We start from the raw sequence: 27,482 nt of genomic DNA on the forward strand, positions 1-27,482 counted from the left end.
TGCCAGACAAAGAACAACCGACCTCGACATGCTTCTCGACGGCCACGCAGTCACTGCCTTAGTCGACACAGGGGCCGATTACTCCGTAATGAGTGGACACATTGCCGCCCAGTTGAAGAAAGTGAAGACCGCATGGGAAGGCCCTCAGATTCGCACCGCTGGAGGACACCTCATCACGCCGACTGGAATCTGCACGGCAAGAATAACAATTCATGACCGGACTTACCCTGCCACCTTCGTTATCCTCCAACAATGTTCACGAGACGTCATTCTCGGTATGGACTTCCTGGACCAACACGGCGCAATCATCAACCTCAAGTCGAAGTCAGTAACGCTGTCGGAAGATAAAGCAATGCCGCCGGAGAGCCCTCGTAGTCACCACGCCTTGAGTGTGCTTGAAGATCAAGTGAGCATCCTGCCTCGCTGCAGCATTGTTATTTCGGTCAGCACCGAAACACCCGCTGACGTAGAAGGCGTCATCGAAGGCGACCAACGTCTACTGCTAGACCGTGAAATTTGCGTCGCAAGAGGGATCGCTCGACTGCATGGAGGGAAAACTGAAGTGTTGCTGACAAACTTCAGCCAGGAGTTCAAGCACATCAACAAGGGCACGACGATCGCGTACATCGAGGAAATTCTGGAAACAAGTAATGCGTTTGTCCTCTCGGATACCGCCGCATCTACCCCGACGACCATGGTTCCCGAACCAGACTACGACATTAATCCAAATCTCCCTATGATTAAACAACAGCAGCTCAGAAGTCTGCTCCGACGATACAAAGGCTGCTTTTCGACGCCATCGAGGATTCGACAAACACCAGTCGCCAAGCATCGCATAATCACCGAGGAATGCGCTCGACCACTCCGTCAGAGCCCTTACCGAGTTTCGGCGCGAGAACGTGAAGCTATAAGAGAACAAGTCGACGAAATGCTGCGCGACGACATCATCCAGCCATCGAAAAGCCCGTGGGCATCCCCTGTTGTTCTGGTAAAGAAAAAGGACGGAACCCTACGTTTCTGCGTCGATTATCGGCGGCTGAACAAGATCACGAAGAAGGACGTATACCCCCTCCCACGGATAGACGACGCATTGGATCGGCTCTGCAACGCTAAATACTTCTCGTCCATGGATCTCAAGTCTGGCTATTGGCAAATAGAAGTCGACGAAAGAGATCGCGAAAAGACCACCTTCATCACCCCAGACGGCCTCTACGAGTTCAAGGTTATGCCATTCGGACTGTGCTCGGCGCCTGCAACATTCCAGCGCGTGATGGACACGGTTTTAGCAGGATTGAAGTGGCAGACCTGTCTCGTATACTTGGATGATGTCGTCGTCTTCGCCGAAAATTTCGACGTTCACCTTAGGCGGCTGGCAACAGTACTAGAGGCCATCAGGACATCAGGACTTACTCTGAAGCCGGAAAAGTGCCGCTTCGCTTACGAGGAGCTTCTATTTTTAGGCCACGTCATCAGCAAATCTGGAGTCCGCCCCGACCCGCAGAAGACAGCTGCCATAGCAAAGTTCCCACAGCCCATCGACAAGAAGGCAGTGCGTAGATTTCTTGGCATGTGCGCCTACTACAGGCGATTTGTCAAGAACTTTTCAGGCATCGCTGAGCCGCTGACGCAGCTAACTAAATGTGACGTCGAGTTCAAGTGGGAAACGCCGCAGGCCGAGGCATTTCAAGAACTCAAACGACGCATGCAGTCGCCGCCCGTACTTGCGCACTTCGACGAGAACGCCGATACCGAAATCCACACTGACGCCAGTAGCCTAGGCCTCGGCGCCGTCCTGGTCCAGAGAAAAGATGGACATGAACACGTGATAGCTTACGCTAGCCGGTCGTTGTCAAAAGCGGAAGGCAATTATTCTACAACCGAAAAGGAATGCCTCGCCATCGTTTGGGCTACAGCGAAATTTCGCCCTTACCTATATGGCAGGCCATTCAAAGTCGTCAGCGACCATCACGCCTTGTGTTGGCTAGCGAACTTAAAGGATCCCTCAGGACGGCTAGCACGGTGGAGCCTCACACTACAAGAATACGACATCACTGTAACATACAAGTCCGGACGAAAACACTCAGACGCCGATTGCCTATCACGCGCCCCCATTGACCCGCCGCCGCAAGATGACGAGGATGACGACGCCTTCCTTGGTATAAGCGCGGAAGACTTCGCCGAACAACAACGAGCGGACCCGGAACTTAAAGGCCTCGTCGATTATTTGGAAGGGCACACCGACGTTGTCCCCAGGGCATTTAAGCGCGGATTATCTTCCTTCACGCTTCAAGACAGTCTACTCGTGAAGAAGAACTTCTCACCAGTCCGCGCCAATTACCTTCTTGTCCCGTCAGGACTTCGTCCAGAAGTATTGCACGCCCTACATGACGATCCGATCGCTGGACACCTCGGATTTTCCCGGACACTATCGAGGATACAAGAAAAGTATTATTGGCCGCGCCTGACCGCCGACGTCACCCGTTATGTCAGAACATGCCGAGACTGTCAGCGACGCAAGACACCGCCGACAAGGCCAGCCGGATTACTACAGCCAATCGAGCCTCCTCGCCGACCATTCCAGCAGATAGGGATGGACTTGCTGGGACCCTTTCCGACGTCAATAACCGGAAATAAGTGGATCGTCGTGGCGACGGACTACCTCACCCGCTTCGCTGAAACAAAAGCACTGCCGAAATGTAGCGCAGCCGAAGTCGCGAAATTCTTTGTCGAAAACATCCTGCTGTGACATGGCGCCCCAGAAGCCCTCATCACCGACCGAGGAACGGCCTTTACAGCGGAGCTCACCCAAGCCATTCTGAAATACAGTCAGACAAGGCACAGGAGGACAACGGCTTACCACCCGCAGACGAATGGTCTTACGGAGCGGCTGAACAAGACCCTCGCCGACATGCTAGCGATGTACGTCGACGTCGAACACAAGACGTGGGACGCGGTCCTGCCGTATGTCACCTTCGCGTACAACACGGCGGTGCAAGAAACAACACAGATCACGCCGTTTAAGCTGGTTTATGGCAGGAACCCGACGACGACGCTTGACGCCATGCTGCCGCACGTAACTGACGAAGAGAACGTTGACGTCGCTAGCTATCTCCAGCGCGCCGAAGAAGCCCGACAGCTCGCCCGCCTGCAGATCAAGAGCCAGCAGAGGACCGACAGCCGACACTACAACCTCCGACGACGCTTCGTCGAGTACCAGCCTGGCGACCGTGTTTGGGTATGGACCCCGATACGCCGACGAGGACTCAGTGAGAAACTACTCCGACGCTATTTCGGACCCTACAAGGTCATCCGACGTATTGGCGCTCTGGACTATGAGGTCGTGCCAGACGGCATTTCGCATTCACAGTGGCGCCGCGCACGATCTGAAGTGGTCCACGTGGTGCGCTTTAAACTGTTTTATGGACGCTGACGAACTTCGTCATTTTTGTTCTTTTCTTTGCTGCGAGTGCTTTTGTTTATTACTTTTGTTTGTTTGCAGCATCGGGTCGATGCTTTTAAGAGGGGGGTAATGACGCGTGTACTTATCTTTATCGAGCGACACGTTTTGCCGCCTAGCAAATGTTATCGCACAGCGCGGGACGCGCCTGCATTTATCCGAAGTTTCTGGAAAGTTGTCGATGCTTCTATCCGCTGTCTGTTGTCGCCGAACCTTGTGTTATCTGATTTCATCGCTTGACGCGAATGGTGTAGAACATTGTAGAAGGCATGCGGGTCCCAACGATTAGTCTGGAACATTCGACGACTGCTCTATAAAAGCCGACGCGCTTGACCCGCTGATCAGATTTTCGACGATCGCCGAGCGTGTTCGCCGCTTTCGTTGTGCTATAAGTGTAGCCTGTTTTGTGGCCACAGGTTCGCCCAATAAAAGCTAGTTTTGTATTCCACCGTACTGCTTCTTTCTTCACCGTCACTACCACGTGACATTATGATCAGTGTGTAATTGATCATGGGATATGTTTTATATATTTTGATGATCATGATGATTATTGTTGATGATTATGATTATGGAAGTTACAAGACAGAGAAAGAGTTCCCGAAGAATGCTAATCGCATTAAAAGGGCCCTGAAACACTTTTTTGAACATAGTAAAGAAACATTGCCTATCTGTTACCGAGACTCTGTGAACATGTGAAACAAATATTGTCATACTGCATGCGGCAGAGAATTTAAAATCTCGTATAAAAAGCAGTGAAATATCACTTGCTCTCGCTTCTGCAATGTCATCATGCAGCGTGACTGCAAGGAGCTGGACCCGCAACATCTTTTGGCCAATTTTGTGAAAGCAACAAATGTTCAGTAATTCAATTATTGCTCATTTGAGTTCAGTAAATGAAAAATGTGCATGTTTGCAATCTCAAAATGACAAAAAGCCATCTCATATCTTTGCGTTGCAGGTCTACACACGACACTTTCGCATTGGTGCGTCTGTTGCGTATGGCCTCTGAGATGAAAAACATCTGCCACGGGGTGCCATCATGAGCCGTCTCGCCGCTGGGACGTTGAGTGTTTGGGCAGGGCCAGCAGGGCATTGCTCCCTTGCGCCCACTTGCCGTGTGCCCTGTGTAGTTTCCAGCGTGCTGGGGGAAATGAAATGAGAGAGAAAGTTGCCCATCGGTGGAGGAACTATGTCTGACTTCGCCTGTGCTTGAAGCATTCGAAAAATATTACAGCAGGAGACTCACAAGGCGACATAATTTAACAGTGACATCATTGTATAATTAGTTCCAAAAAGTGTTTCAGAGCCCCTTTAAAACACTTGTGTAATAGCTCTCTGCTGCGGCGCCTCTCATAGCCCGCTGAGTTGCTTTGAAACAACAAAAGGCAATAAATCATCAAATCAGAGGGAAGAGCAGACCTCCACTATTGTGTGCGTCTGTGCAGCTTCCGTACTCCAAGGTGCGACAACAGAAGCAGCAGACCAAGATTGAGCTGGTACTGCCGCATTCACAGGTACCGGTCACCCTGCGGGTCCACTACGTCTGGCGGGAGCTGCTCAGTGCCCTCAACTCCATTGAGGTAATTGCCTCGTCACAATGCTCACCTGTGCCTGCTGCTCTCCAGAAATGGTGCTGTGGTACAGTTGAACCTCATTGTGACAAAGTCACGTCTACCTTCATTATATGCGATGTTCGTTATAAGCATATACTTTTTCATTACATGCTAATGGCGATGATAAACATCTCAGATTTACTTTGTTATATCGAAGTTCGACTTGGCATGTCCTAACCTTACAATATTATAATAGCATTAGTGTCAAGCCACAGTTTAATGAAACCTGAATTTTCTGTTTAGCTAGGTGCTTTCTATTCACTGACATATTTATGGAACCTAATGCGTTGAAAACCTTGAAGCAGTAAAGTGGACCATCCCTCCCGATGGAATGAGGCTTATTGGAGAAAATATTGGCAAAGAGAGGCATCAAAGGCAATGTTTTGTGTTTAAAATGCCTCAAAATTCATTAAAGTAAGGCTACAGTAAACTCATTACCGTGCCCATTTGAGGCAAGCCACTTTCTTTTTATGAAATTTTATGAAATGTTGCAGCAGCTTAGCATTGGCTTACCACAGACACCAGTTGCTCTATTGCAGTCAAGTAGAAATGTGTTTGGTCTTCCCAAGGAAACATTAGTCTGCAATAGTTTTTCTTTTTTTGTTCAGAACAATTAATCCAGGCAAACATTACATCTCTTTATTGCTCTTGAATGTTGTGAGTGTTTTAAAAGCATCCCTGAAACGGTTTTTGTTGTGAACCTTAAAACAGAGGGTATCTGTTAAGGAATGCTTTCTCACAAGATTTTCATGTCAGCACGCTATAGTAGCACAGGTACGAGCGGTTAAACATTACCCTCTCCTCAAGCTGCGGCATTCCCCCTAACTTTTACACTGTGTAGACATCGCTATGTCCTCTCTCATTCAAACAGTGACGCAAATGTCTACTTCTGATTGATTTGAACCGCGTGTGCTTTCCTGTCTCTTTCTTGCAGACTTTTTATTGTTATGCTTAGGCTATGTTGAGCAAAATTGAAAGACAAACAGCATGGATGCAGATGCAGCGGTACATACTACGCAGAATGTTCACCTTTTTTTTTATTGCTATATGAAGCAAAAAAGAGACACATGCCACCATGGGCATCTGCTGCATCGCTGCGTGTGTATATGCAGTGTACAAACTACAAGGTAGCTGTTTCTGGTATTATTTCAGTTGTATTATCGTCTGATAACATGAAAATATCTAATACGTATGTTTGTGATTGTTTCTATATTATGCTCGTAAGATATCTTTGTAGCCGTCAGCGGAAAAAGAAAGTGCTGCTGCTAGCTTGTGAATGTGGTGAAATGGGCTATTTATAACGTTTTCGCTACTCTAGAATCTAAAAAGTAATAGCCTCATTATAACATACCTCATTATAACGAAATTCTTCACATAACAAAGCATTTAACTTTTCATAACCTCTTGTCCATGTATTTAGAACCTTAGTATAACAAAGTGTGTTTGTATGCGATTTCAATATAATGAAATTTCGCTTCCGCCGCAAAGGAATTCCAAGACAATAAATGGAAGCATCCGCAGTCACAGATGGTCAAATGATTGATTTACAAGCTTCTGCTTGCAAGCGCACCTCACAAATCGTGTGCAGTCTCTGAACTGAGACCGAATCATGTTCCGTGTAGAGTTCAAGTGCAATAAGATCCTAGCTACCTTCCCGCATGAGCAAAGCATAATATCTAGTTTCGGTGACCCGTTGGAGCGAGAGGCAGACGAAGCATTATAGACATGATTGCATCGCCCGCGCTGGGATAACACTATCAGCTGTTGGGGTGGAGTACACGCGAGAGCGTGGCTGGCTTCACTCAATTCGTACCGCCGATGTGAAGTTATCGTCAATGTGGCATGAAACTGTGTCATCCATCGCCAACTCCCAAAAATTAATTGTTTTCTCATTCAAATTTGCTTTTTTGATTGCCCAATAATTCAGAAAATTCTGCGGCCTCTTTCCGTCTGAGAAAAATTAATTGGCGAATGTACTTATTCACATAAAAGATTGAATTTCAATCCAACAAAATTGCGATATAGCTAAGCAAATTGCCGGTTTTACCTACTTCACTATATCAATTTTTAACTGTACATAGAAAAAAAACTACTGTATTTGCACAATTCTACCACACCACAGATTATAACGCGCAGTTATATTACCACCCAAATATTTTAAAAAGTAACTTGGTGCCGATTCTACCGCACACATCAAGTAACGAAAGCTGAAGCGATGAGTACCACGTTGAAACGATTTTATGGAACATACAAAGTCACACAGACACAAACACAACTGAAGCTTAGTGGCTAGTCACTATGGTAGTTCGACGACACCTCCTTTTTGCTGTCTACCGACCACAGAAAACAATCTTCAGTTCCATTTAATGCATTAGAAATGCCACACCTCTTGAAGGCTCATGCAACCATTATCTTCGGCAGGGCATTCCACACGCCTTGAGCCCACCTTTCAATGTCTCCGAGCGTAGCTTGGCGTGTTGTGGTCGCTTTCATCACACAACCCGTTCGATGGCAGCTGTGGCTACCTGCTACCTTGAATTGAGCTTTCTTTTTCAGTTTTGTTTTTGATGTTGAGTAGAATTAGTTACGATTGTAACGCACATGCAAATTTGAATGCACCTTTTGTTCAAAAAAGGTGTGCGTTGAAATTGTGCAAATATGGTACATCCATCAGGAATCAGAGCCAGACTTTCTGTGTGGGAGGTGTAATATGGTACCACTACGAGATGGCGGCTTTCTGGCAGACATTATGATGTGTTGTAAAGCGTGCTCAATTTTCTTCGCTGCGCTTCCTTTTTAAAACCTCGGCTCTTCCTGCTATTCCTGACATCTTCCTGGACGAATTGTGTACAATACTTGGCTCTCTGACAAATGCAGAACTACCTGCGGTTACTGCTGAAAGCGCCTTCCCTTGCAAAACTTTGGGTGACCGCTCTGTTGACCGAGGAGGTTGGTGTTGACATTGACCTGCAGTGCTCGCACCTTCTGCAGTGTGTAGTCACTGCAGTTTACTCCCTGCACACACCTACAGTGCAAGACGAGCATGATACAGCACTGGTACCATTTCGATACCTGCCACCAATGAAGACATAATTGTTCCTATTTTCATGTAAGAATAGTTTAGTACCGTCTGCTGCCGGGCTAGTCGGTACATGGCTTTTAGAAATGGTTTTAGGCACAAAAAATAAGACGCAGAAAACAGAATAAAAGACAGACAGAAGCACACTCGCAACTGATTTTTATCATCCCACTCCGACGAACATTATTAAAGTATCTGTAGCTGGAACTGCTGCACTTGCATTAGTTGATACAGGAGCCGCCATTTCTGTAATTACCAAAAAACTTTGTCACTCCCTCAGAAAAGTACTGACACCCTTGTCTGCCCTGTTGCTCCGTACAGCAAGCGCACAGCACATTGCCCCTGTTGCTGGAGGCACTACCCGCATCATCATTCAAGGACTCACGTACACAGTCAAATTTGTTATTCTGTCTTCATGCTCATACGACATCATCTTGGGATGGGACTTAGTTTCCGATCAGAAGGCCGTCATTGACTGTCCTAGTGCCGAAGTCAAATTTTAGCCGCTTCCTGACGCCAAACTTGATGATGTTAATGATTCCAGCGCCAAGCTGCTCGTTACTGATGACACTACGATACCTCTGCACTCATCTGTGATTGCAAATACCTGCTCCAGTGGTGTTACAGATACCACTGCTCTTTTTATGCCATCACTTATTTTTGTTTCATCGACGATGTTCTCTTCCCTTCGCTGTCCTCACTGTCAACGGGAACTTCACTCATATGCTTGTCTCCAGCGATTATGCCTCACCCCTCACTTTGCGTCACGGTGAGTGCCTTGGACGTCTTGAGCACATCGACTCTACAACCATCTTCGATGCCCCTCTTGATGGCACCTGCACCGAGATCAATACATTGACTTGTTGCCCTGCATGTCCCCCTGTCTCTGCCGGATGTCTTCGAAAGTTCTATTAATAGCAACCTGAGCCCCGCACAATGTTCCCAGCTTCTCAACCTGCTTCACAAGTACTCCTCTACATTCGATTGTCAACAGGCAACTTTGGGTCACGCAGCAAGACTTGCACGAGATGGCACAGATGAAAGGCGAAGGCAGGAGAAAAGGTGACCATGTCATCAAGGTAACATAAGCACGTCTTCTATTTTAGACCACGAATTGGCCATAATCCGTTCAAAAGTAGCAGGAGCATTGCAAAGACTAAACGGCATAGCGTTAAATTCATACAGGCCGTGTGGTGTTACAAAAGCTGCTTTTGGGCGATCGGCTGGTGCCATGGGCACTTGCCAATAGTCGGCCCATAAGTCGAGTGAGGAAAAGTACTCCGCGTCTTGCAAAGAATCAAGGGCGTCGTCAATGCGCGGCAAAGGATACACGTCTCTGCATGTTATCTAGTTAACACAGCGATAGTCCACGCAAAACCAGATGACCCATCCTTTTCATTCACGAAGACTACAGGGGACGCCCAGAGGCTGTTAGAAAGTTGAACAACTTTGTGCTGAAGCATATCGCTGACTTGGTCTTCAATAGCACAGTGCTCTGTGGGTGACGAAAGGTCGCTTTGGAGCCAAGCAACTAACAATACTCGGACACATGGTTTCCGTAGACAGCATTTTACCCAATATTCTAAACTTCACGCTGTCACTGATTTTCCAAAAACAACGACCCTGAAGGAACTTCGAAGCTTCATCGGGCTCTGCTCATACTTTCGTCGTTTTAGCAGGAATTTTGCTCCTATCATTGCTCCGTTAACCCTACTTCTGCAAAGCGACACTGGCCTTTCTACCTGGTCCCCAGATTGTGACGAACCATTTACAACATTGCGCCTTCTGCGCATATCGCCACCCGTACTACGCCATTTCGACCCCATAACTCCCACAGAAGTTCACACGGACGGCAGCGGTGTAGGACTTGGTGCTGTCTTCGCTCAGCGCAAAAGTGGATACGGCAAATACGTGGTAGCCTACACGAGCAGGACACTAACCAAGGCCGAATCTAATTACTCCATAACTGAAAAGGAGTGCGTAGCTATCATTTGGGCCCTTGTAAAATTTTGACCGTACCTGCACAGCCGTCCCTTCGATGTTGTTACTGACCATCACGCCCTATGTTGGCTGTGAACGTTGAAAGACCCATCAGGCCTCCCCGCCCGCTGGGCCCTCCGGTTACAAGACTTGACATGCGCGTTGTCTATCAGTCTGGCCGCAAACACACCAATGCAGACGCTCTCTCTCTCTCCCCCACGTCAAGTGACATGACTTGCCTTTCTGCCATCGACTCGGTGTTTTCCTCACCAGTGCTCATCGATATGGCTGCAGAGCAGCGCAAAGATGCGTGGATTGTGGCTGTTTTGGATTGCCTATCTGACCCCCTGGTGACTCACTCTTCCCCTGCTCTGTGCTGTCAGGCGTCTCACTTTATGGCACAGGATGGTCTGCTCTATCGCCGCAACTACGCTTCCAACGGTTACAAGTGGTTGTTTGTCATCCCTCGCCACCTCCGCGCAGGTGTGTGCTCCGCTTTTCATGCAGACACACTATTTGCCCACGCTGGCCTCTTCAGAATGTACACCAGGTTCCGCTTGCACTTTTGTTGACATGGGGTGTACAGTTTTCTGCAGAAGCATATCCGCTCATCTTCAGAATGCCAACACTGCAAGTCTCCTACTCGCCCTATGTGTCTTTGTTGTCCCTTGCAGCCAATCTTGTGCCCCTCTCGACCATTCGAACATGTCGGCATCGACCTCCACGGCCCTCTACCCTACACACCTGTTGGGAATCGGTGCATTGTTGTTGCTGTAGATCATCTTACGCATTGTGCAGAAACGGCTGCCCTACCAACCGCCACAGCCTGTGATGTTGCATCCGTCCTCTTGCAACACTTCCTACTTCGCCATGTTGTGCCCCGAGAATTTCTCAGTGACAGAAGACATGTCTTCCTTTGCGAGGTGGTTAATGCGCTCCTTACTGCATGCCATACTGTCCATCGCAGCCGTGACCCCTCTTTGCATTTGCTATAGCAGTGCCATTTAACGCCGACAGCCGCTGCTTGTTACTCGCGATCGGAGTGCCTAGGAATAGTTAAACACAATCAGCAGAGTGAACACAATCAGCAGCCGGATGGAGGAAGGTGGTGCGGAGGGGCACTGGGCCTCTCCACCATTATAGTTTTCTCATATCAGCTTTGCCATCCCCCTATTTTGATGTTTTCATGCAACCCAGTTATAAAAATTATCCATTATAACAATGGAATTTTCGCCGCACTTGAATATTGTTATAAGTGGGTTCGACTGTACTGCAATGTATTAATAAATGAGTCTTGATCACGCACAGTTACAGCAACACTTGATAGCTTGTTCCAATGATAAATTGCAAGAAACAGTGATGAGTTACGAAGCAAGTTAGTATGCACAAACATGAGCTGTATTTTATATGTGCGATGCAAGCATGGAAAAATGAGATGGGCTGGTTTGAATTGCAAATGTAAAAATGTGGAATCATGTTGAAGCACATATGGAAGCATGAATACTTTCCCATGATGAAGCGGGCTGGTTTATTTTGGGTGGCCTAAAGTTTGTTAATTTGGTATACATGGGTAGGGTTCCACATAAGCATGGCATATCCTATTTTCGAGCTAATTAAGGTTATGTGTGCAAGAAGTTTAGTAGACTGGTTAGCAAAGTGCAAGTTGCACCTAATAAATCCTAGTGCTTTTGTTACTGGTGTTATTGGTTACTGCACCAACATGCACATTCCATGAGAGGTTAGAAGAGGGATGGACACCTAAGTCTTTAGTGTAGATATGTTATCGACTACCATATTGTTAATTATTTGAGAATGCTACTTGGGTTTAGCAGTGCTTGTAAACTTTATATACTTCGTTTATGCATTTAGGCATTTATTTCCATCTCCAGTTGTTGGTACCAGCGGACTATTTGATTGACGTCAGATTGCAGCATACCCACATCCTCATTTTTAGTAATCTACCAATGTACAACGTAGTCGTCTGCGAATAGTCTGATTGGCGATAACAAGTGGTTACTGATATTGTTAACATAAATTAGAAATAAGATTGGCCCCAGCACAGTGCCTCACAGAATGCCTGGTTTCATCTTTAATAATGGGGATAAAGTATTATTCACAAAGACAGACCTATAGCGATCGCACAAAAAACTACCAATCCAATTAGAAATCCTTGGTGTTAATGTTTAGGGTGGCCTTTCCAAACGTCATGTCTTTCCAAATGTTTTCATGTCACATCTCTCCAAATGAAAGACTTGGACACAAAATACACGAGACCAGGCAGCTTGTGTTCAGGGGGCGATTTGTGATAGATGTGCATCCGTGCAGGTTCCCTACGAGATCATCAACGAGGGTCAGAACATGTGCCACCTTTGGGTCAAGGCCAAGGAGAACACGTGGACACACCTGCGACGCAGGCGCCGGGAGATCGAGCGCAAACGTCGCTTGCGGGAGGAGGAGGCCAAGAAGGCCGAAGAAGCCAAAAATCCGAAAGAAGAGGAGCCTTCGGGTGACCAGCAGACGCAGGACACACAGCAGCAAGGTCGGTTGTGATGATATCAGAACTCTTTCCAGTTAGCCGAGGGTTCTTGAGAGAATCGAGCTGTGGGGTGCGAGCACCCACTGTTAGTCGAACCAGTGTGCTGTGAACTTCGTCATTTGTGTGTCGCTAAGATAAAACAAATCTCTGTCCCACGAACATGCAGTGAAATATGGGTAATTCGAAATCTGTTCATTCAGATTGACGGGTTGCTCGAACTGCTGTGCTGGACCTGGCAGAGTCGCATGTAGTAGTTTTATAGAGAAAAACTCACGCAAATTCACACTCCAGGAACTCCACAATGTTTATTTCAAACATTATTTCTCACTCCCGTGGACTGCCTTTCAGACAAAACCATGCCAAAGGCCAAATTCCGATACGCTGCTAGCCACCGCGATGACACATACAGCAGAAGTTGAGTGTTTATAATTGGCTGATTTGCAGTAAGTTAGGCTCACACTGCGTGCACTGCCTTTTCGTGGTACCAAGGTTAGCCCAGTGGCCACAGAGCTGGTCGAGTCGAGCAGAAAAAGTGATGTGTTTGTTATACATCACCAGTGCCTCCCCGCAACCGAAAGTAGGGAAGCATAATCACCTAGTGGATCCTGTGGTAGCAAACTCCAACCATGCCACTATACAAGCCAAGTTAAGCTGCTAAGCATGATTTGTTGTGCAAGTTCGGTGCACCTATATTTGTTCCTTTATACAAGTCGCATTGCAGAGCTTTCCTCGTATGACTAATTTGACAGCTACAGTAAAACGTCATTAATTCAGATTCCAGGGCACCAAAAAAAATAATGTCTGAATTAACCGGATGTCGAATTATTGAGGGCATCAAGACAACAATAAATGCGTGCTTGCTAGATCAACATGCCTTTATATACTGAATGAATTGCCAAGTGCTGTTTCTATTTTGTGCGAAAGCAGTGTGAAAGCAGCAATTCTCACAGCGACGAAGGCCTCGCGACTTTCGGTTTCCTTTGCAACGTGACCACAGTGCATGTTTTCATCCGAGACACACTCTTCACTATCATGCACACATTCCAATTCTTTTTCACCAGTGAGCTGGTGAGCTAACAGATCGTCCATCGCAATGTAGCCAGTGCTTTTCATCCTCGACAGCTTCCGCCACATTAGTGACATTGCGTGCCCATCCATTCCGCCGAGTCAAAAAGAAACTATAGCTCCAAGAGTCATCCGAATTAACCGGTGCGATGCCAAATAGAATTAAGGAGAGTTCCATTCCATTAAATAACGCATAAGCCTGTCGGACCAAAGGAAAAATCCAATTTTCCAGATTAACAAGGTTATACTATTACAAATTTTTGTCAGTCCCTCATCAAGAAACTTTGAAGGGTGCCAACTCCGCTCTCAATTGAAGGGGGCAGTGATTAAGTGAGCAGAGTGCTGGACAGTGACTATTGCAACGAAACACACGGTCATATGGCTATCAGAGTGCGGTCAACCTCTGTTCAAGTTTCACGCGACGAATATTCGGTGTATACATTGACTGTACTTCTGTCTATCTGTAGTGACACCATGACAATGGTACTCGAAATATGGACTGACTAGTTTGCGTGCAAGCATATGTGTGTGCAGCAATGCTTTGACCAGCTTTTCTGGCCACTGGAGGATTACACTTATTTCCTGGAAAGTTTGATATTTCGGACTTCCACCTATTTGTACCTTTAGGTTGTCCCTGCCGAGTGCAAATTATCGATCAGCTACTGGATTGCGCTCCACACCACACATGTTATTCAGCAGAATATACAAAGTGGCTGTCTAGTTCAAACTTGATTTTGTTTAAATAACTTCTTGGTCCCCTTGGAGTCTGAATAAACAAGGTTCTACCCCTTCATCTGTGTAACATTCAAAGGAGTGTCCTGCATAGAAAAAAAAATTTATGTGTCGCCAAAAACGCCGTAGCTGTTCTCTCTTAAGCCCAGCCAGTTTCCCATAACTTCAGTAACCTCACCTAGCCCAATGTGTCATTTTTTCACGCACTGAGTTTTACACCTCAGAATGCCGATTTAAGCTCAGAAAACTGTAGTACAAACCCCTAATAGCATTTCTGACACGCTACAGTGAACTTTCAGTTGTCAATAGCAGAGCAAACCAATTACTAATATTATAATGATTAATTTTTTACTCAGGTAACATATTTTTTGTGCAAATGTACTGTCCATGGCCAGAAATAAAAGTGATCAAGTTGTTTTAATTTTCCTTAAAGGGACACTAAAGTGAAACAATAAAGCAGTTTAGACTAATGAAGCATTGTTTGAGAACCCTGCAGGCAGTCATTTCAAAAGAATAGTTTGATTATTAGATGAGAAAATGAAGGTTCAAGCATCAGTATTTGGATTTCGCTCCGAAACCCCAGCGTGACGTCAGGGATACCAAAGTATGTTTTCGCACTTGGGCCACGTTGGCTGAATAAAGGCTTCCAAAACTTGCCATGTTTAATATTTGGTTCCTTTAGAACACAATGTAGTCAATCTGTACCACTATGTATAATTAGTAGGGCCTAGAAGGTGTTATCAAAATCCATAACGTCACAACCCCCAGGTGCGGGAACTTAAGTAGGCGTCGCCACCCATATTTCATTCTTGCGCTTTTTCTGGCTTACCAAACGTCTTATCGTTGTAAGAGTGGTGTTTTTGGTGTTGTAGAACTCTAATTTAATGATGCAGAAGAAATCATTTTTCACTTTATTGTCCCTTTAATGTGGAATGGTGTTTGGGTTTGTGGGTTAAGTAGAGCCAGACCCACTTAAAATGATATTCAAGTGCCAAGAAAATTCCACTGCTTTAACCGATAATTGTTATAACCGGGTTGAAAAAAGAAACACTAAGCAGAGGGGACTAACATCAAATATTTTAATGTCGGACCAATTTTTATGCAGTCAGACCCAGTAATAAACGCAGCGGCAATGTGAACGTTTGTGTTTGTTCTATGATAAACCACTTACTACAATGTTCCCATAAATCTGGCTACTGGGTGCCTGCATTGAAAAAAAAAAGAATTCAAAATGTTGGTAAAAAAAAGCGCAAGTCACTGCAACCACCTGCGTGCCTCTCTCCCTTGCACCTTTCCGTCTCGCGTTTCGAACGTCTGGAGGGGAGACGCGCACAAGGCTGGTGATGCTGCAAAGGTGGTGGCTCGCATTTTTTAAAACTTTCTTTTACAGGTTTTGGCATTAATTTCCCTTTCAACACAGACACCCAGTAACAAGATTTACGTATTAATAACACCGCAATCCTGCACCAATAACACCGCACGGGAACACTGTAGTAAGCAGTTTATTTTACCATAGAACACACAGAAGCTCACAGTGCTGCGGCTGCTCATTGTTATATCCAATATATTGTTAAAACCGGTTTTGTTAAAAGTGGGTTTGAACTATGAAAGTCACAAGACAACACATTGTTCCAAAACTTTGACAGATGTGTGAAGGAAGGGGTCGTGGACACACAAAAAAAATTTACTTGCATGAAGAGAGGATCGGAATGATAGCAGATTGTGAACACAGGCATAGGAGCAGCAGTTATTTTTAGGTATTTATGCAGGCTGTTCCTTTCCTCTGTCTTCTTCTTTTTTTTCAAAATTTGCCTGATGTAATTCTCGCACCTTGCAAGCTGCTGCTTGATGATTTACTTCATGCATCCCCATTGGGTGCCTGGCCCACACACAGACGAGGCACCCTTATTCTGCGCGTCGTCATCGTTGCTTGAAGACTTGCGTTGCCCTGGGCAGTTTTCATGACATCAACGTTCATATTTTCTCAAGTGGCTGAATGACTGCATACTGCCACAAACCCAGAAATCAGTTAGCAGTTATCTTTTATGGGTCAGAATGAGACAAGCAAGTTCTCATTTCGGCAACTATATCTGTGGTAAATGTGGGGACAGTATCGCACTGGCCAGCAGATAAATAAAGGAATGCTGTTGTGTATATCAGCAAACTAACTGTCATCATAAGCACGGCTGTCTGCAGAAAGACTTCAGTGCTATGTTATCGTGGTGCAGCAAGTGGAATATCAATGTTTAATGCCAGCAGCAGTGAAATTTCACATTGCATAAAAATATATTAGTATGTAGCTCTAGTGCAGCTACAGAGAAGACTAAGTGCTAAATTTTGTACACGAAATGCAAATAGATGCGTCAGAAACGACTTGCAAAATTTTGTGCTTTCCGTAATGGAAAAAGCGACATCATTACTGCTTTCCAGAAGTGACGCAGAACCCAGGCTCGACCAGACCCAAACTGCTTGCTTGCTGCTTCAAGTGCATTTCATACGCTGCGCACAGATGCACTATGTCACATTGTTGCATATTGACCCTTTTCGCGGTGATCCCGTAGGCGCTGCCTTGTTTGATCACGTGGTGACACATCCATTGCTTGCCTCAGATGCCTCCATTGCCTCTGCGTTGACAATGGTTATATATGACACCAGTGCGGCTTAGCAATCCTCTTTCTTGGGAGATATCGTAGACGGTGACTTTGTGGACGACACGAAGCTTTGGCCACAGCTTCAGAGAACATGCAAAAGCGCTTTGGAAGCTGATTAAGCTGTGCCCAAACAACGGGAGCAACGTATATGATGCTTGGTTTAAAAGCTAGGCTAAATATGGATTCCAAGCTATCCAAACTTTCCACTCATGAATTGAATCAGGATTAGTGTTTTGCTCTTCATTCGTTATTTGGCAAATATTTTGAAGCAGCGGCCTGTCACATTTCTGAGTCGGTATGCAATAATACCTTGGTAATTCGAAATAGTAAAAACCGGGAAAAATTCCGAGATACGCAGATTTTTGTGATAAGCAGAGTTGCACAGATTGCCATGAAAAATCAACAGCAGCTTCTAATCTTGCTTTTCATAAAAGTTCAAAGAAGAAAGAAATAACATACATGAGACATTAACCAGCCGGGTGTTGCGGCACTGCCATTTTATTTAGCAAAAAAAAAAAATTCGTAATGGTGGTCTGCTTTGCAGTCGCATTCAGGCCTACCAGGGCGCCCTCTAGCTTCTTGATGCTTCCATTGGCTAGAGGAGCTCTGTTGGTATCCATCGAGCATCTTCTGCTTGTTTTTGAGCACTGTCCTAGCGAATTCCTAGCGATGCTCGATTTTGTTCAGCCTCCTTTGTACACTTCCTTAATTAGGGCTACCTTCCTTTCTAGCGTTACCGACTTGCACTGTTACCGACTTGCACTGGTGCCACGCTTGCCACACTCACGCTTAGTTGCCGCTCCTCATAGCCAACGAAAAATCCGTGCCGCATGCATTGCGCAGATTAAACAGAAATCACACCTCTAAGAAAAAATCACGTGCACTGTGTGGGGTCTGATGTGGGATATTTCCCTCACACCGTACTCTTGGGACAAAGGAACGACAACACAGAGTGCAAACAATCACAAGGGCATTTATTGCACCTTTCATACATCAATGCCTGCTAGCCGAGTTGCTATCCACAAAACATGCCGATGGGCGCGCGATAAATCTAGAAGTCCGACTCACCGCGTCCTCGCGAGCGAATATGTTCGCTCCATGCTGGATCCCAACGCCTGGTCGTTCGCGTGTACAGTCACGCGAATCGTGGCGCGTTCAAAGGCGGCCACGCGAGGCGGTCTCGCATAAGCCTGGGTCGCCGCGCGCTCGCGGGAGACGTCCCCGCGGCGCGCCGACTAGCCGGGAAAGAGGGTTGCTGCACGTGCGGCACGCTTGCTGTCTCGAACCAAAGAGAGCGCGCCTTGTCTCTCCCGCCGAGGGTAACCTCGCAGCCGCGCAACACTAGCGCCATCTCTCGGACTGCGCCTGTACCACTCGGACCGCCACAGGAGACGCGCTATGCGGGAAAAACATCAGGGGAGGCGCGAGGGTCGCGCATCCCCACAACTGTCACATGACATGCCACAGAGTTGCTTGACAATGTTGATATGCCGCTAGGCTCCAACTTCATGTTCAGGGAAAGCATCGGCTTTGTGGTAGGCGCGGCAGCATTGTGCGAAATGGTCCGGCGGCAGAATTTTCATTCCACTCTCAGTCAAGATTTCGAGATATCCGCAGTTTGGCCAAAAAATACTTCGAGATAAAGGGCAAGAAATACATTGGATGTATAGGAAATGGTTCGGTGCTGCGGAGAATTTCGACTTGGCCAATTTTTCGAGATATGAGAGGTCAAGTTACCGAGGTATTACTGTATTTCCTTGGCGCGATCGCTATTTGATTATTTCTGCCTAATCACTCGCCGGTGTGCGCAGTTCCGATATATTTGTTCTTGCTGCACGTCAGGCTTGAAATGTAGCCATTTTGTACATTGTAATACCTTGTAGCCAAGATGTATTATCGCTAGTAACTCGCTTACTCTTGTGGACCGTCACGAAACATTCGGCTTCGACCATTCATGTGCTCTCGGTGTAGACCATCCTTTATTGTGCATGTATGGTGCGCATATATGCAAGTGTGCGCCCATTCACTTAACGACATGTTGACGGTAGAGTGGGCGCATGATTCCGGGCCACTTGGGTTAGATGTGTGTTGATACTGTGCGCGAAACGTACTATGACAGGAAGTGGTGCTACTCCCTTTGTCATAGTTTAACGAGCGACTCACTTTTGCCAACATTCCGGAGCTGAAGCACTTTCTTTGAAGGTTAGCAATACAACACTGGTAGATGAGCAAATATCTGCATCCTCGAGGAAAGCCGTACATCTTGATGTGCCAGTAACACGTACGGACAGTTGCAGAAACGGTCCATGAACTTGGCCACACAGGTTCATTTCATTCTTTAATATGCCAGTCACCATTTTTGCAGCCAACTACTGCACACGTGTTCAATCCACATTATTCGATCCAGCATGATTGGAGCCCAGTGTGTTAGCAAAAATTCAGTTATATTTCCAACAGCTGATCACACAGAAGCAAGGTGGAAGCAGTAATGGTTTCATATTCATGCGTTGTTGCTGAGGCGACTTGCGGTGTGTCGCCGAAACCGCCATCTCATTTCTCTAGAAGAAAACTGCTCCGCGAAAAGGGTCAATCTGGAAGCAAAACAATACCACTGAAATGGGTCCCCCCAGCACCGTGTGTGATTCTATAATTGCTGTCATATCGACCTTATCGTATTCCTGGACAGCGTGCCTCTAGCAGTGCCTGTTAAATCGAATGATGTGGAAAAAATTGCCTTTGATTCAAATTAATTTATGCAGAGTGGACTTCTGTCTGCCACAAATGAGCCCAAATACTACCTTGACATTGATGTTACAAATAATTTATCCTTCAAGATTGGTGTTTTTGTTACAAATGACTTTTCCTTCAAGACTCACGTTAAGTACTATGCAGCAGCAAAGCATAGGTCAGGTCCCCGACTTTCCGCAACAAGATTTCAGAGAAGCACCCGCCAGACACCCTGTACGTGTTAAATGTGTGCCCAATCTTGGAATTTCAGTGTACTACACGAGATGCATGAGCAAAGCCATACATGTATGTGCTAGAGTGTGTACAGAAATGTCTAGCTATGGACTTGTCTCAGCCAATTGCAACTCTAGAGGAAGCTCACCAGGAATGGTCAGAACAGCTGGCTTAGCCACTGCTTTCCGAAAGGCGCAGATAAATATGGCTTTCATTCTAAGTTTCTCAACCCGACCAGCTGCAAAACTCTGTTTTAAGATGAGTGCAACCTTGGTTAATTCAAAAGGTGCAAACAGATGTGTTTTTTACCGAGCAATCAAAGTCAAACCCTCGCTTCTGTGTGTCACTGGCTGTGTGCTTCTAAATTATGCTAAAAAGTGCACTTATTGTTTTCTTCTGTTTATTTATTTGCTTTATTTGTTTGTTTGCTCACAGATACTCAGTATGGTTTATCATTACGGCATTTAGTTCATTAGTTCTGTTGGCAGTCATCCAGGTGACACTGATGAGTGAATGTTTGTAGTAGAGACAGCGCTTTGCATGTAGCCTTTTTGTGGGGTTAATTTCTTTCTTATTGTTTTGATCATGCTAAAATACAACCTCATGCAAGGTTAATCAGCATATCAGAGATTGAAGCATTTTGTTTATTTATTTATGTCTTTGTTTATACTGCGATCACCAACGGTTACTTTAGCAGGGTGTTACACAGCAAGGTATTCGACAATGGCAAGTACATTATCTACATGTGACATATAAATGGGGCTTGTGCTTGCAAGAAAAAAAGACGTAAGAATCACATAACAGCGCTGAAAAAAAAAATGCTAACAAAACTTTAAAGGATAAAAACAAACAAAGATAATCATTTTAATAGCATAATGCATGCAAAAAATAGTCAAAATAAGGTGATAAAATTTGTACTGAAATCTATATGTGAAGAAAAAACTGCTAATGTTGCCATGCTATTGTTAAGCCATTCCACTCGACTTTTGTGCATGGAAAAATAAAAATGAGTATCCTGAAGGAAAGGAGAATGTATTTTAGTTATGGCAGTCACATCTCCCACGTAGTTTCACAACCTGGGTGGTTAAGGAGCATTAGGTTCACGTGACACATTCGATACTTTCTTACTGCTGTTTAACCCGCTCCTCTTGCAGCTAACTATAACCACCACTCCGAAGCTTAAGCTTTCACACTTTATTTGGATGTATCTCAAGCCACAAAGGCCCAACGTATCATTTTTGGTAGGCTGAATTTGATGGCTAAAAACTCCGACTTAGGCGCTGGAAGCCCAATGTGGAGCCCATGCTAACATTTTTGATAAGGTGGCGGGAGCATTCAGTTGTGTGTAGTTCAGCAAATCAATTACTAAATAAATAATTACCATTTAATTTAGTTAACTAAGTGTAATTAATTGTCATTACATTGTTATTTCGCTCTTTTCTTTGTACTAATATGCTCTTCATAGCCAGAAATTTTATTTGATATGAAATAGTGTTTGGCTTTTGTGGGGTTAAAAAACGAAAACTTCAGCGTAGTTTCGATATAACTAGAATTCCCTCCCACCCCTTTCTTATCTTCTAGTTCTCCTCTGTGTACATCTTTTTTTTTCCTTTTCTTCATTTTAGAGCAATCTTCAGAGGCAGCTGCAAAAAATGACACATCTGAAGCCGAAACAAGTGCAGGAACTTCCGATTCCATGGAGGAGGGGTCAGCGGTGGACGAGACCACTGCTCAGCCTGTTGGTTCTTCGGAGGAGTCCTCTGAAATGGAGGTCTCAGAACAGGAGCCAGCTGAATCTTCCAGTGAACCGGCCGAGAAAGAGGAGTTGGCAGCAGAGCCGGCTGGGCAGGCAGATCAACAGCAGGCCGAACCGGCTGCCCCGTCCCAGGAAGTCTCCTCAAATGGGCCTTCGCAAGCCGAGTTGGGCGAGTGCTCCAGTGGCCCGGCTGAGGAGCAGGAGGCAGCACCAGAATCGTCTCGGGAGGAGTCGTCCGCCGTTTCATCAGGAGTTGAGAACCCTTCATCAGCTGTCACGTCCTCAAACCATGTGCCACCACAGCCGGACGTAGACCCCACGCAGTCGTCTGAGCAGTCAGCCAGTCAATCGACTGCGGATGAGGCCATGGAAGCCGACAGTGCCACTGACGGCGACGGCCATGAACAGGGTGCGAAGAGGAAGCAGGCAGACGAGAGTGCCGTGGACGAGCCACCGAGCAAGGTTTCACGCCAGGATGACAGTGACAAGTCTTTTGAGGAAAATGCAGTGAGTGCTTTAGTACCTATAGATTTCATGTTTCTCATACTTTGCCCAATTGCAGTATTGGGACAGAGCGGTTGCCCGCAGTTCCAGCTTATATCTGCCTACAGCAACAACAAACTCTTCCTCCTCCTGTAGTTAACTTACAATACACGCGGTACATTCAAACCTCATTATAACGAAACCAAATTCCACGCAAAAATTACCTTCGCTATGTCCAGTATTCATTATAAACTTATATCCGTTAATGTAATCTACATACATATGAATTTTAAGGATAGGTCTGAAAGTTACTGTGCACAAAGCTAAATCAGTATTCAATAGCACGTCATGTAATTGAGAGTTTTGATTGGTAGTCGGCTTTTTTGCAGTGATGCTGGAGTGTGTTTATCTAGTCCATGTAGTCAGGTGGACTAATCACAAGAAGGATATTAGAGAAGTAAAAATGGAACTATAAATGCATTTGCCAAGCACTCCCAGCAAGCAGAAACTCAGTTGTATGCCTGAATAAAAGGGTCTATATGCTACAATTACTGTGTTAGACCTGAACTAAACCATGTACCTAAAGCTTCTAGAATATTCTAACAAAGAAATTTAAAAGGAAGCTAGGTATCATGCGAAGATCGGTGAAAGGAAAAATATTATGACATGATGAGTTTGGATTAAGAAATAAAATACAGTCGGATGATATTTTTCTTGAGATAAGTGCAATCAAAAGTGTCAGCAAAAAAAATCCGAAAATGTGTTCAGAATAATGTTTTAATGCATATCTGGGTAGCAAATTTTTTGAAAATTCCAGATATATTTGACAGGAAAGCAGCAAATTCACAACCTGTGTCTTAAAATACAAACATTTTAAACAAGGAGGCACTTTGCAAAGCGTTCCATCCATCTAGTTTTGTTCACTGCCACACGATATCAAAACTGTAATCGTAGTCGGCGACGTCAGAGTCACTAAATGTGTCTATGGCACAAAAACACACTGCCTACAGTGTCAATGCTTTCATGCATAAGCAAATAATCTTCGTAGCTTGATGACTCGACCAAATGAAAACCACGCTTTTGCAGCAGGTACAGCAACACGTGACTGGCAGCCACCATTTTTTTTTTCATCTCTACCGGACTAAGTCTGTAGGCCCCCTATCGACCTAAGAGAGAACTAGACCGGCCCATTACCGGCACTCGGAAAGAGTGCCCAAACATGAGGAATAGACAGAGTTGCCCTTGGCACCAATTTAAAAATATATATATAGCCAAGTCAAACTCGTTCACAGTACTTAAAAGGGTTAAGAGAGAGAACCAGGGTTGGGCAGGTCATGCAGTGCATAGAACATATAACCAGTGTTCTATTTGAGCAACAGAACAGGCTTCCGAGAGAATGGATCTACAGTCGAAGACTGCAGGGAACTGCAGGGTGTGGTGAGAGCACAAGATTTGCAGACAGAGGATCGAGTTACCATACGCAAGGCAAGGGCTAATTGGAGATCTCTAGTCTTCATCTTGGAACAGACTTATGATTAGCTGATGCTGATAATGAATTCTTAGAAATGCTGTCATAAAGGAAGAAAATAGACTGAGAGTGACCATGACGTCGGGCGGCTAGCAACCTCCTGCGACACTCCACTTCCGGGGCCTATGTACTGCATTGACTCGTGGGAAATATTCTCTACATGGTTGGCAGGCTCTTCGAGGCCTTGTTTGGTTTGTAGTAGCCTTTAATGATGCCTTCATCACAGTTTGTTCTCACCACCCACTCTGTTCTTCCCTGTACTATCCGTGCATTCGGCAGCTAGAAATTACCGCTTGACTTTCACATGGTGAGAGCCTATTTTCCATCAGCCTTTTCTCTCTCTCTCTATTTTTTTTAATGACTAGGCTTCAGAACTGTCACATGGTGCTCCTTCATAGTCTCTTTCCTTCTTCCGTGAATGCTGTACATTGTTGCCAGTAGTGGGGCAAAATTAGCAGTAAATTGATTATTTATAGTTTTTTTTTTTTTTAAAGCTGTCGACAGGATTACAGTATTTTGTTATGAAACTACGAATGTTGTGAAATAAGCTTATAGCAGCACTGTCGATAGTACTATCAATAATTTTGCGATTCCTGGCTAGGGATGTTACTTGAAATTTCATGATAACTGACCATCAGCACTCAAACGGGAACAGGGAAATGTTGCAAATTTGATAGTGCAGTACTCAAATGCAGTACTTCACATCATATTAAATTATTGATAGTGCACTATCAGTGGTACTACCGATATTTTTGTACTATCAACAGCTCTATAATGACTAAGCTAGTGATTGTACCGTTAACATTTTGCATCACTAATGCTTTCTCTGATCAACCTAAAACGCTGTTGAATCCCCTGTTGCACACAGATAATCAGGTATCATTGATCTATGCTCATTTCTCTGACTCAGTGCTGAGCAGAATGACACTTGTGTCATAAGTGTCAGAGTTCTGCTTTGTTGAATGACATTGCCACACAGGTGGAAAGGAGCAGATTGTGATGTCCATGTTCCTGCTTTGAGAAATTTCTTTAAACTTCAAGATATTATGGTGGCTCCCAGTACTCCAGAGCCATGTCCAAGAAAATCCCTAAACCCAAGAAATTGAGCCCAACAATGAGAACACAATTTTGCTGCTTGCAAGTCCTTTGGCTTCGTATGTATCTGGTACAGCTGGAATACAAATCGCTGCTTGTCTGGTAGAAGCAAGCACGAGCTCTTCACAATGCACACTGTTGTTATGGTTCATGGTGCGTAGAAAGTTATGCACACAAACAGAACCTACATGGAGAAAGGATTTAAAGCATGCATGAACAAACTTGCAAGTCACAACTTCTGAGTCTGTACATTTTGATTTCTTAACCCCTGCGCAGTCCTGTTCTGTGCATATTTAGTTTGTGAACTCATCATTGTTATAGCCATGCTACAAATCATATCAGTCGTTGTTGACCTTACATGGTCTCATAAGAAACATGCCTTGACACCCAGTTTATCCTGTTAAGAGCAGCAGACACTAAGTATCCACTGCGCTAATCCTTCAGTAAAACTGTCTCTAACGGTCCATGGTACCCATTATTGTACACACGTTATGCATCCCCATGTTCAGTGTGCCTCAAGTTGAATATGATGGAGGATAAAAACACAGGTCTTTGCAGCTCGGCGATATAACGCGGACTATTTCATTCTCAAAAGAAAGGGACGCTTGTGAGGGAAAAAAAGGAAAGCAGGAAACATCACCATATTCACTCCATTCTAATGGCTTTCTTTTTTTGCCAGAAAAATGCATAGATATAATCAGTGCGTTAAAGTCGACTACAAAGCCAAAAATGCAACAGGTGGTGTCCAAATCTCGCTGCCCAAACTCAAATAACACCTTACAATCTCAAAAGGTAGTGCTTTGCCATACTGGGCATTCCGGAAGCTTCCTCGTACGTCTTCAGAGTTCTAGATTTTCTTTTTCCATGTGAGAACAAATTCATGTTTATCTCTCTTACCATGAAAATCCAGTGAGGGAACAAACAAAAGTATTGAATTTTCTGAAGTATGAAATTGGGATGCATGTTACAATCAAGGGTGCGTTAGAATGGAGTAAATACAGTACTCTGTTTCGGGAAAGCTTTGAAAAGAAGTACCAACGAGAGGACCTCAGAAGCCTCTAAAACAGGGAGACGAGTCCCAAAACAGCGGGAAGTCTAGCTGGCCATGTTGAATTGCGGTGGAGTTGCAAAGATTACCTGACACTTAAAAGGCATTTGTTGCAGTTTGGGATGGATGGCCACTACAAAGTTAGTGTTACAGTGCATTTAGAGGGACACTAAAGAGGAAAATAATTTGAACCACATTAGTAAACTGTGCTTCTACAATACCGAAAAAGCTGCTTCTACCATGAGAGGATAAGTGGTATGGCAGTAAAGAACAAGGCGGGTGGCAACACTGCCTTGAACTTCCCGCACCCAGTCAATTGTTTATCAGTAAAGGTGGACTACACTGTATTCTAAAGAAGCCAGTGACTGAACTTAGCAAGTTTCAAGAACGCTTGCTGGGCCACAATGAGCTAAATGAAAAAAAAAAAAATTTTTGCAATTCATGGCATCGCGCTGACTTATCCAGTCCTGGAGTTTCGGCTCGAAATTCAAACATTGGTAATTTGGCCTTCATTTTCTTTTCTAGCAGTCACCCTATTATCACAAAATTGAAAAAAAAAAACGAGCATTTCAAAAGAATGCTTTATCAGTCTTAAATTAATTTAGTGTTTCTTTTTAGTCTCCTCTTAATGTAACCCTTTCTACGCTGCTTATTATTTTTATCCCAGCATTGCAGTTTAGACTGCAGTGTCTTTGGAATAAGCTAGTCAGTGTGGTCTAGAAAGAAAAAAAAATTGTTTATTATACCAGGATTGGCTTTCACAACTAACGGTACAGCCATCACTCACAGGACGACATGGCAGCTGAGGAAGGCTTTGGAGGCACCGATCCCGAACCAGACAGTTCGCCCCTGCTACTGAGCACCGACGTGCGGGTACGGCGCGTCTACACCGACATCGTCATCCACATGACCATCCGAAGCGGCCAGTCGGATGTGGCGCACCAACTGCTGCAGTACATCAAGAACTCCTTGTGGGGCGTCTAACCCTCCACACTCATTGTGTACTCCCCAACCCTCGATGCATGCTCTTATTTGTTGCCTTCTTTTAAGTCGTCCTGCTTTCCGAGCCACTTTCCAAAAGAGCCGAGAAGCAGAATTGCACGTGTGACAATGCACATTGTGGGTCTCATTATGTTTGTCATTTCATCTGCATTGTGTGAATGTGTTAGCGTGAAGAACCACTGCAAGAGTGTGCATGGTTTGGCACAGATGTCTCCTGTGGATGCATGCACATTCCGCGGAAATAATAATAAACAAAAGGAATTTGCACCTTTCAAAGCGTTCTTTTGTCCAGTTGTGCTTTAAAATCTTCTACACCCTATGAAGCATTTATTTTTATTTATTTCTTTTTTTGTCTCGCAACATTATTTGGTCTTTTAAACTTGGAACTCTATTCATTGCTGGTCATGGCCAGAGGCTGCTTTCCTTTAGTAACAAGTTCTCGCATACACTGCAAGGAGAGCTGTTGAAATACAGCAGCAAAGTGCAACTGCAAGCA

At 45.0% G+C, this 27,482-nt stretch overlaps 1 protein-coding gene across 1 annotated transcript in view; it reads left to right on the forward strand.

The window, feature by feature from the left end:
- The window catches only part of LOC135903240 (RNA N(6)-adenosine-methyltransferase mettl16), a 43,373-nt gene extending 16,068 nt beyond the window's left edge, over positions 1–27,305 (forward strand). Inside the window, exons 7-10 of the mRNA XM_070533651.1 lie at positions 4,903–5,037; positions 12,455–12,668; positions 21,700–22,337; positions 26,774–27,305. Coding sequence (XP_070389752.1) covers positions 4,903–5,037; positions 12,455–12,668; positions 21,700–22,337; positions 26,774–26,968 — 1,182 coding nt within the window. The 3' untranslated portion in view covers positions 26,969–27,305. The remainder of the gene's footprint in view (positions 1–4,902; positions 5,038–12,454; positions 12,669–21,699; positions 22,338–26,773) is intronic.
- The last annotated feature ends 177 nt before the right edge of the window (positions 27,306–27,482 follow it).

This window comes from Dermacentor albipictus, chromosome 2 (assembly GCF_038994185.2).
Source record: "Dermacentor albipictus isolate Rhodes 1998 colony chromosome 2, USDA_Dalb.pri_finalv2, whole genome shotgun sequence".
Lineage (NCBI taxonomy): Eukaryota > Metazoa > Arthropoda > Arachnida > Ixodida > Ixodidae > Dermacentor > Dermacentor albipictus.